Below are 11,404 nucleotides of genomic sequence, written 5' to 3' on the forward strand. Positions count from 1 at the left end.
CCCCCCCCCCCCCCCCCCCGTCAGCCCCCCCCTGCCGGCCTACATTTGCTCGGTCAAGCTCCCGGCGCTCCCAGTTGACAGGACGAGACCTCCCTCACCTGGCAGAGGAACTGCAGCACTGAGAGAACTCAGCTTCCAGATGAGACGTTCTCATTAATAACTTCCCAGTCAGAAGGATAAAGTGAGACGATGCCAAAATCTTTATTTTTATGCATTAAGTATATTTTAAATAGCTTTGGAATCTTAACAGAAGAGTTGTAAGTAATCGTGCCAAAGGCACAGGCTAGCTACGATGAGACAAGTTTATGTTCGTGTATACAAGAAATGACCGTATATATTATACATAAATATATATATCTATAAAGAATCTATACTGTACACACAGCTCACAGCAGTGCTAATTTTTAATGTGATGTAAAGAGATTTTGTGAAGGGACAGCTGCTTTACTTTTGTGTTTTTGTTTTATTTTTGAAGAGAGATCTCTTTATTGCCGTCTGTTGCATCCTGTGATTGGATGTGAAGCATCTCACTGTAAATAGGGTATCATTGCAGCAACAATCAATGTGGACCTAGCAATGGTGGTGGTGCCCAACTGGTTGCCTCTCTTACCTGTGCTCAGTTTTTACTAGTTTATAGTACACATCAGTACTTCACATTTGACTTCTTCTGTCTTCATTGTCATTCTTTTTTTGTTGTGTGGTAATGATCTTTGTTTTGTTTTTTATTTAACACAGTAGGATGTCATCTCCTGTCTCTCCACCTCTTATATTATTTTTTTTAAAAGAAGTAGATTTCTTAATTTTTATTTTGCACCAGCACTAAAGTAGATGATTTGACCTCACAGGTGACCGTGATCAGTTAGTCAGGTGACCCCGCCCCGGCCTCTGTTAGCCTGCCGTGGTTTTGACTGTCAGCAGAAAACTAAGGGAGATTAAAAAAAACCGTTTCATCTCTCACTGTCTGATTATGTTTTTATTTTTATTTTTTAAATCAAACCTGTGAATATGATCTATTATCTGATCTATTTTTCCATTTTGTAATTATTTCATTACTTTATTCCACTTCTTTGGAGAAATATTGAAGCTAAAAGATTGAATAAATTGATGGTGGTAAAGGAAAAAGTAGTTTGTGTTCTTGAGTAAATACTGTCATGAAAGCCATTAACATTGATAATAATAATAATAATAAAACTGGAGCTAGTTATCTGGGTACAAGCTAGAGCTGAAACAATTAGACAATTAATTGGTCAGCATAACATTTTTTTTTATATTTATCCAACAAAAATGACAAACACTGGTTCCAGTTTCTCATATGTGAGAATTTGCCGTTATTTTTTTTAATATATTTTGCCAGACAAAAGTTCAATATGTCACCTTGGACGTTATTTATTGTATTTAATAGGCAAAATTGTAATTGAAAAAATAATTAGTCAAATTATTCATAATTTAAAAAAATGGTTAGTTGCAGCCGTAGTACAAATGCATGCATATTATGCTTATGAATAAAAGAATGAATAGCAGGTTCCAGGAGATTTTACAGCAGACTGTTGACATTACTGACAATTATTTGCACTTATACAATAAACAAAGACAAAACGTGTATTAGGATGCATTTATATTAGACCATAAGATTAAACAATGCTGTAACTTCCCCAGTGGAACAAATGTGGTCTTGTTGGAAGCAGATTCTTCTGCATTGGTCTTTCCTGTTATCCGCCCGTCCAGCAGGTGGCGCTGGCTGAAGAGCCACGTCCCGGTGCAGCAGCGTCCTTATAAATACAGCACGGAAGACATGGATCAGTTCAGTCAAATGAAGCAAGAATAAGATGTTCGTAAAACTAGCGGTGTATTGGTTAAACACGTAGAGGTAAGACTTCAAGGTTCATATCTTAGTACACCGACGTACTGTTCTGCTGCTATGCAGTAACGTCTCTAATTCTGCCCAACGACAGAAGAAGAGTTAACATGCTAGCAAGTTAACCGGCTAGCTGTAGTGGCTAACCAGGCTAACGCTGGTTTAACTTTCACAAGGAAAGAGAACCAGAATAATTGAATAAATTAATGATTTAATCAGTCTTTTCTTAAAAGCTTATTTCCATTTGAGGTGAAAACGTATAACCTTGTTAAGTTTATGACGCAGCTAACGGTCAAAGCTAGCAGAATTTGTGAGCTACCGCTAGCTTTGACGCTACCTCCTCAACTGAATGACAGCTCGCGCAAGAGTTGTATGAACTGGTTGAACTCGTATGAATCCTACAGCTTATACATGTAGCAGCTCGGTCTTCAATTAAACGTGAATCACTGAATAGTCAGCCTTTTAAATTAGAATAAAGTAGACCGCATTGGCGAAACGACTAATTGCAAGCCAGCTAACGAAGTAGCTAACGTGACAACTTGACCTGTGACCGGTGTTGCACTTAATTCTGTGATCAGGTGTTATACTTAATTCTGTGACCGGTGTTACACTTAATTCTGTGACCGGTGTTATACTTAATTTTGTGACCGGTGTTACACTTAATTCTGTGAACGGTGTTGCACTTGATTCTGTGAACGGTGTTACACTTAATTCTGTGACCAGGTGTTATGTTACACTTAATTCTGTGACTGGTGTTACACTTAATAAATTAGATGTTTAGACGTTCAATTTTACAATATTCACGTTTGTTATTGTTAAAACTACAAATCTTGAGACACATTTGTTTGTAGGATGAATAGTATGTACAATTTTGTAATGTATTGATAGCTGTAAGTTACAGAAAAGCTTTGACCACATGACACAGAGGTGACACACGAGCATTTCACTATATGTTGCATTGTCTGACTGTGTGCATTCTATCTATGACAATAAAACTTGATTTGATTATTGATGTATTTATGACGTGTGGTGGTGGTGGTGGTCTCTTGCAGAGCGATGCAGTGCCTGTCCAGATCCCAGAAACAGAGTCAGGTTTACATGGGATCCCACTGACACAGGAAAGGTAAAATGCCACTCAGCTTTTCATCAACAAACTAAAGGTTTTAGACATCTTAGACTTAGATCCAGCCACTTGTGTCTGTTTTTTTGGGGCTCTAGATTTTCACTTTTCTGCCAGCCGAGGATCACTTCAAGCCAACATGTCTCATCGAGGGCATTTAACTGCTGTCATAACAGTACTAGGAGCGACCTTAGGCGGGCTGCTCATATGGCGAGTCTACCGAACCAAAAGGAAGAGGCTGCCTTCCGTCCAGAAGGCGGCCGATCCCGTGGAGGCTCCGTGTCCCGTGGTAAAGGACCTCACTGCTGTGGCGCACCAAAACAAGCAACCGCCACGTCTTCTGGAGAAGGAGTTTAATGCTGCGGAGCGTCCGACCACGCAGCCGCTGCCTCCCGTACAGATCCCGTCCTCTGAGCAGCTGCTGGCTGTGAAGCCGGTGACGGTGAGCTCCGAGGAGGAGTGGCAGCAGCTCTGGCCGCTGATGCAGAAGGAGCTGTCGGTGTTCCCCGTGCTGGGGCTCGACTGTGAATGGGTAAAGATCAAAGGCGTAAGAAATACCTTTTGCATGTTTTTACATAAGACGAGGAAAAGTCCACCCTGAATGAGTCAACATTGTTTAACATATTGAGCTTATTCCTGTTGGTAACGGGCTTCACACAGACGACACACAATCACACAGACATTGTCGGCTAATGAAGAATGCAGTCTGAGTAGAACATGAAGATGTCTTTCTCGTGGTTCTTGTCTCACCCGGCTGCCGCTTCCCGTTGCAGGTGTCGGTGAAAGGCCGAGCGTCCGCCGTCTCCCTGTTACAGATGGCCACGTACTCGGGTCTGTGCGTCCTCGTGAGGCTGCTGGCGTTTCGCAGCGGCCAGCAGCCGTTCCCGCTCAGCTTGATGGAAGTCCTGCGAGACCCGCACGTCCTGAAGGTCGGCGTCGGCTGTTACGAAGACGGCAAGCGTCTGACGAGAGACTTCGGTCTGTCGCTGACGAGTACGGTCGACCTGCGCTACCTCGCCTTAAGACAAAGGTACCGTCTGTCTGTCTCTGTCTCACATGTTCAGAGAGAGCAGAAGATCATAGACATTATGATTATGTAAGATGAGATTTTACTAATCCTGGAAATTCGTATTGTTGCTGATAAAATACTGACATGTAATGAATGTAAAATGCAAATGATCCTCTCAAAGTCTGTCTCCATTTTCAGGCAGACTCCGGTGAATAACGGCCTCAGCCTGAAGTCTCTGGCAGAAGATCTGTTGAACGTGTCTCTGGATAAATCTCTGGAGCTGCGCTGCAGCGACTGGGAGGCAGATCAACTGACGCTGAAGCAGGTGGTGCTTCATTATAACACGGAGAGCTCCACATTCTTCATACGGCTCATTGTTCACATCTGCTTTAGAGGATGAATGCGCTTTAAGAAAGGAAAGAGCAGCCTCGAGTTAGACTAGCATGAAACTGTCCTGGTTGAATATAAGTTGAAATAATGACATATTTAATAAACTTAAAGCATCGTGACTTTATCCGGGAGATTCCTCTAATTTTTTTTTTTTTGTGTGTCATCCGTTCCTTCTAGATGACTTACGCTGCCCGAGATGCCCAAGCTTCCATCGCTCTCTTCTTCCACCTCCTCGGCCTCCGCGCTGAAGCCGGTCCCGACTCTTCCAGCGGGGGGGGCTCTCACTCGGAGCTGGCCGCCCGCTGCCAGGGCCTGGTGGACGTGCCCTTCAGGGGCCGAGGAGACGCAGAAGACAGGGCGTCGGACGGAGAGAGGAGGCGCAGGACGCGGAAAACGCCCACGTTTGAAAGCCCGGAGTCTGGAGATCAGCAAGTCCCAGACCCTCGAAAGAACAACAAGAGGAAACCACTGGGTGTGGGCTATTCTGCCAGGTGAGCCCGACGCTAATGAAGAGAAGAAAACAGCTGGAAATGAATCTGCTTTTGATTATTGTTGTCTGTAAACAGTTCCAACCCTGCAGGGCATGATTTTGGGAATGAAATGTCAAAGACTAGATGCCAATTACAATCTTCTGTATTTCTGTCATCTGAATAATAGAAACTGAGGATTCTGGTTCATCTCTGTCTCTGTCTGTCTGTCTGTCTGTCTGTTACAGGAAGTCTCCTCTCTATGATAACTGCTTCCTCCATGCTCCTGATGGGCAGCCTCTGTGCACCTGTGACAAGAAGAAAGCCAAATGGTACCTAGATAAAGGAATAGGAGGTACACTGGATAACTCCCAACGTGTCAACATTAAAACGCAATGTCTCAAAGTCTTCATGGTGTCAGCATCGTGAAATGTCTCCGTCATTCATCCATTTGACAAGCGTTTGCTCTCCACTTTTAGCTTGTGATCTTTTCTGAGTCTGTGAAGATGCGATCGAGACTTAATCTCTGTTTGTGACCCAGTGCTCCAGAGCGAGGAGCCTTTTGCGGTGAGGCTGCTGTTTGAGCCGTCGGGACGTCCCGACTCCCAACAGGACTATTACCTCACCGCCAAGGAGAACCTCTGCGTGGTCTGCGGCAAAGCGGATTCCTACATCAGGTCTGACGAGTTTCACTCACGTCACTTCATCTGAAACGCTTTCTTTAAATTAACAGTTACTTTCATTTTTTATTGATCGGTTATCTTTTGTCCACATGCAACGATTTCCAGTGATAGAAAAGCTGTGAATCGTCACATTTCTGAACCCTGAACCAGTTCTTTTTATTTTTTGATAAATTATTGAAAAAGGCCCGTTAGCCGTGTTAAGTTCCTTAAACTGAGTTGCCAACAGCACCATAAAACCACTTTAAATGTGATGCTTTTAAAGATGAATAATTCATTATGAACTTAATTACATGACGGACATGATTAATTCATATTTCCCTTTTTGGTCCCACAGGAAAAACATAGTGCCACATGAGTACAGGCGGCATTTTCCCACCGAGATGAAGGACCACAACTCCCACGACATCCTGCTGCTCTGCACCGCCTGCCACGCCGCCTCCAACGTGCACGACGGCGTCCTGAAGCAGCGCTTGGCCGAAGAGTTCGCCGCCCCTCAGGGCTGCGAGGAGGGGGTCCGCCTGCTGGAGGACTCGGGTCGGCGGCGGGTGCGCTCGGCGGCTCGGGCTCTGCTCACCGCCAGGGACGAGCTGCCGGAGCAGCGGCGAGAAGAGCTGCAGGCCGTGATCAAGAGCTTCCTGGGCCGTGACGAGGAGCAGGAGCTGACGGACGAGGCGCTGCAGCAGGCCGCCGGTCTGGAGACGAGGTGAGCTTCCACTCGAGCTGCTGGACGACACGTTTCCACTCGGACGCAACAGAACCGGTCCATTATTTAGTGTTTCATTTATAGCAGCGGGGTTATTTGGTCCCACTCAACAAAACTACCTGAACCTTTTAAACACTCTAGAGATACGACTGGGAACACAGGTTTGAGTGTATTCAAAGTACCCTCAAGCAGCGTTGCTTGATGCAACAGAACAGGAGGGGCTCAAAACTGCAGGATCGAATATTAATCAGAAAAAGATTGTGTAACAAAAATGTAACAAGTCACTTGTTTACTGTTGGTTTACATCAGAGCAGCACTGAATTCATAAACTTCGCTGCAGTTGGTGATCCTGTCTGATACTGAATTACTTTATTATTTATTTATTTATGAAAATACCAATATCCATATTTTGAGTAAATAAAAATAGGCGGATCTGTTAGTTGTTTTTATCATTAATTCATGTAAATCCATCAAATTCCACATTTCTGACACAAATTCCTTACATTTCTTAATTCCTTCATTCATTCCACGTGTTGATACTTTTTGTTTGATCATTACATCGATGATGGCGAATACCGGATAACCATATCGGCCAGCTCATCCGTGAAGCTCTTAATCGTTGCATGTGGTCTTTAAAGAGCCGAGTCCGGCGGAGAGCCTCCCTCTGACTGCTCCTCTCTCCTCTGAAGGATTTTCAACGAGACCTACGTGCCTCACGGTCTGAAGGTGGTGCGAGCCGGTGCCGAGCAGGGCCTGCGGGGCCTGATCGACCTGGAGCGCCGCTGGAGGCATCACTTCCTCACCGCCATGCGGCCCGGCCACCTGCCTCCTCTCTGGTCCGTCAACCACAACCACAGCAAGTTCCTCCGCAAATACGGAGAGGACCTGCCCATTAAACTCAACTGACCACAGGCTGCTGCTGCTGCTACCGACCAGGACGGGAAACGGGACTTTCTCATCTGCCGGTTAACCTGCCGGTTGGATTTGAGACTCCTGCAGCCGTCCCGTTAATTCTACAAGCCAAATCGCTTTTTTTTTTTTGTTTTTGTTTTAGTGAGCAGATGAATGAACTAATCTACCAGCGGAGACGGAAACGGTGCCGGCGTGTTGAAGCTCCCGAGGCGAGTGCGTGTGTGTAAATGCGCTCGGTCTCTGCTGGACGCCGGACGCCGTTTCACGCTTCCTTCTAGTGCCGGTGTGATGCTGCTAGGTTGCCACCCTGAGACTCCACCGGTGGAAGGAAACCCAGCACTGAATCTGAAGAACACTAAACATAATGTGATTGCATATGGACACTTTTTTTATCAAGAAAAATGTATAATTATTTATGAAAGGTTAAAAATAATTAAATTTAAGAAGTGTTTTTTTTTTTTTTTTTTTAGAAGAAGAAGCTGGTGCAGCCTGCTCTTAATTCCCCCTAAATTGAACTACCCCCCCCCCCCCCGTGCAGGTTGCAGCTGGCGGTCTGAGAATAGATGCGGAGCTTTGCAGAGAGGGTCATCTTAACGTGACCGTACGTTTTCTGGCGCTCCGCCCTGCGTTTGTTTTCAGTCTATTGTCTGTTTTAAGTCAATAGATGAAAAGTTCTCCAGATGCTTCTGGGGTGAAAATGTGTTCCATCTCATTTCCTCTGGGTTTTTTTTTTTGCAGAGTGGAGACGACCGCTAATCTCAGTAAAGTTGGCTGCTTTGGTTCATCATTTCAGACTCGTGATGTCAGCGTCCTGCTGCTGCCGCTCCTCCTGACGGTCGGGACGTCCTCCTGGCTCGTGTTTTAATGAGCCTCTTAATCCCCGAACCTGACCGGAGACGCGTCGCAGCGTCTCGTTTTCACTTTACAGCCGTTTTTGCCCATGACGTCGTTTTTACAGAACCCAAAATGCACAGTGAAGAAAAGATGCCAACTTTATTGATTTTAGAAAATGACCGTAAACCCTTTTTTGCGAGGCAGATTTATCTTTTTGAGCGTGATGAATTTATTCACAATGCAGCTGCTTTGTCTTCGTATTTTTCTGGATGTGAGCCCTGGAGCTGTTCAGTTTTCCTAAATTGTGAATGATGCAAAAAAAATAAAAAGTCATGTTTGTATTAATTTTCTGTGACTTGTTCTTTTTTTTTCACATCGAGTTAAAAAAAAAACACACACAACCACGTTCACTGTTTGTTTTTTTATTTCTTACAAAATCACAGTTTAATAAATAGTCTGTAAAAATGAGTACAAAAGCGGTTTTCTTAACATTTCATATATGAATCACTCGTGACTTTCAGGTCAAAGGAGTCTTTAGTTGGACTTTTTTTTTTTTTTGTCAGGAATGACTTCTTTTTTTTCATTTTTTTTACAATCTAGTTTTGCTGAATTAAGGCCTCTTGATTTTGGCATCAGAACAATCTGTCATTCAAATGTTTTTGTTTTTTTTATCTGAAGTTGAATTAGTGTAGAGTTATGAGCTCCCCTGGTTTCACAGTTCAGTCAGGAAAAAATAAATTAAAAAACATTTACAAATAAATACCGAAATGGCTCAACATGCAGATGTAATCCCGTTGTCCTAAAACGCTGACAAAACGAAGCACATTTCTAACAGTCAGTGTTTGACACTGCAGATAAAATGCATCAATAACAATGGCACATGAGGCTGCTTCATCGAAGGGGATTCCATCAACTGGACAATTAATTTTTCCTTCTTGAGTGTCTTTTTTTTTTTTGTTAAAGTGTTGAGAAATATGTTGGGAAATACTTTCTAAAAAATAAACATTTTGGTGGAATTCCCCTTGTAAGAAGTTTAGCGGTGACGAGGAGTGCAATCCTGTGTTGTGAAAGACACTCTGACATCTTTACTGCATTACAGAGAAACCTCTTTGTGTGGAAACACACGTGAAGATTTAATGTTTTCAAACTATGTATGTATTATAGGACAAATTCTGCGAAAGGAATAGACAACTTTGGAAATATTCTAATTTGCTTTCTTGCCAATACTTATTCAAACCGCTCTCATGTCTGTCCGTTCAATGTGAAGCTAACGTTACCGCCCGTTGCTAGCTGGTTAGCTTAGCATAAAGACTGGAAACAGCTTTAACGAAAGGCTAAGAGGAAAATAAATCCACCCCCCAGCTCCCATGTTAAAATCCCCTTTGAACAATAAATACAATCACAACTATTGATACATTCAAAAATATGGATTGTAGCTGTTTTAAAGGTACAGTGAGTAGCATTTAGGGGATCTATTGGCAGAAATGGAATATAATAAGTATGTTTCCATTTGTGTATAATGACTTTAGCTTTAGCTTAGAAATAGCTGTTTATATCTACATACGCCACATTGCTACAGTAGCCCAGAAAGGTCAAACTAAACGCTGACTCAATCTGCAACGTCACCACTAGATGGCGCCTGATGCTAACCACTGCACCTTTTTAAAGGAAGTCAGTTCTTCCAGCCAAGATGTGGAACATAATTCCCTGTAACGTCGCATTGTGTCATTTTTATAGTTAAATTGAGTCCATTAGAGGTGCTGGTTGGCAGATTTGGGTTCATTCCAGAACCCATACTACTATTTGATGTGCCAGAAAAAAGATTTAGTGTCACAATACATGTGCCCAAAAAGGCTAGGATGTCCTGCTGCATCCGGTCACATTTTTTGCAGTGTGCAAGCCAGCATTTTTTTTTTTGGCCCACAATCCTCTCTACGCAGCGAAAGATGCGTCCCATGAGCTGAGCCGCCGAGAGAGACCAGCCGGTCTGACGTGACAAATATAAGAGTGTAACGTCCCAGCTGTCTGCATACTGCATGCAACAGTGCGCACTAAAAGTAAAATAAAAAAAGTATGCAGCCCTGATTCCCTTTTGGACTGAGCCAGGCTAGCAGTTTCCACCTGTTTCCAGTCTTTATGCTAAGCTAACTAGCTGCTAGCTTTCGTATCTAGCATGCGGACATGAGAGTGGTCTCAGAGTTTACTTCCCAAAATATCAAACTAATGCTTCATAAATCTTCTAGTGTGTGTCCACCCGGACTACTGCAGAGGATTTCAACACTAAAATTACTGCATATTATAACTCCTTTTGTTCATTCCAACAAAAGACAATTTTACATATAAAAAAACATGACAATGCCATCCAAAGAAATGAGAAGGCCTGTTTGATTTAGCCCCAAATCTCTAGAAGTCATTTTTTTTTCTTCTTTCTATTTGAAGGGACGGGTTACTTTCACATTTCAGAACACCAGATGTTACAGTATTTAAAACATCACATTATGGATCTTTTCTTTGCAGATTCCATTTCCTTAAAGGTACACTGAATTAACAATAAGGCATATTCTAAACATTTCCAATTCGCAGGTCAAACCTTGACCACTAACGGTATCTTCAAAAGCTAAAATCTTTGAAGCGCATTTTCAATTTACATTACAAAAATGAAAGACATTTTGCAGCTTTAACGTTTTTGACCTTCAAGGTAAAAATCCATCTACAAAGAATGTTTTGCACACGTTTCACGAGGGAGATACGAATGACCTCGTCTCTCTCTCTCTCTCTCTCTTCACATGAACAGAATTCACATCTTCACACAGACCGATAAGATTGTCACATTAACGTAAGATGTTGCAAAAAAATCATATTGCTTCACAATGGCTGCGTGAAAATAAACCTTCAAACCGATACATTAATAAATAAATAAATAAATAAATAAAGGGAATTTTAAACGTGAAGCGGATGATTCCTCTAGTTTTTTGTTGGTTGTTTTTTTTTTGGTCAAAGGCTGTTTGATGATGCAGAGAGGCTGTACAGTGAACAGTTTCTTTCTCAAACTGGACATTTGCGTGATCACTTATGTCGTTAATCGACCCTCGGACACGTTTGAAACACAATTCCTAAACTACGCGGGCATCGATGAGAAAACAAGCATCTCTCTCTGCTGAAAAACAATCTTCCCGTCGATAAGCAAGACAGGCAAAAGATCTCCCTCCTCTTCCTCCTCCTCCTCCTCCTCCTCCTCCTCCTCACTGCACCACTGCTCCTAACAACCCCAACTCATTATTGCTTGCCTGTTAATACATAAAGTATGAGAAAAACATTCTCTGAAAACTAGAATAATTTCACAGTCAGACTCCAGCATGAATGACAACAAGGGTCCAAACTTAAAAAACAACAAAAACAGCACGACTCTGCCTAATCCCCCCCCCCCCCCC

General features: G+C 42.9%; 1 protein-coding gene across 1 annotated transcript; it reads left to right on the top strand.

Annotated features, from left to right (window-relative positions):
• Window positions 1-1,635: 1,635 nt before the first annotated feature.
• On the top strand, window positions 1,636-8,318 carry exd2 (exonuclease 3'-5' domain containing 2). Its single transcript, XM_068718063.1, has 10 exons — window positions 1,636-1,867; window positions 2,908-2,978; window positions 3,074-3,507; window positions 3,749-4,005; window positions 4,183-4,309; window positions 4,552-4,865; window positions 5,090-5,196; window positions 5,383-5,518; window positions 5,859-6,227; window positions 6,917-8,318. The coding sequence occupies exons 3-10, from the start codon at window positions 3,115-3,117 to the stop codon at window positions 7,131-7,133; spliced, it is 1,920 nt and encodes a 639-aa protein (XP_068574164.1). The 5' UTR covers window positions 1,636-1,867; window positions 2,908-2,978; window positions 3,074-3,114; the 3' UTR covers window positions 7,134-8,318.
• The last annotated feature ends 3,086 nt before the right edge of the window (window positions 8,319-11,404 follow it).

The sequence above is a fragment of the Cebidichthys violaceus genome, unplaced genomic scaffold (assembly GCF_023349555.1).
Source record: "Cebidichthys violaceus isolate CVI_PGR_0920_01 unplaced genomic scaffold, fCebVio1.0.p SCAF_22, whole genome shotgun sequence".
Lineage (NCBI taxonomy): Eukaryota > Metazoa > Chordata > Actinopteri > Perciformes > Stichaeidae > Cebidichthys > Cebidichthys violaceus.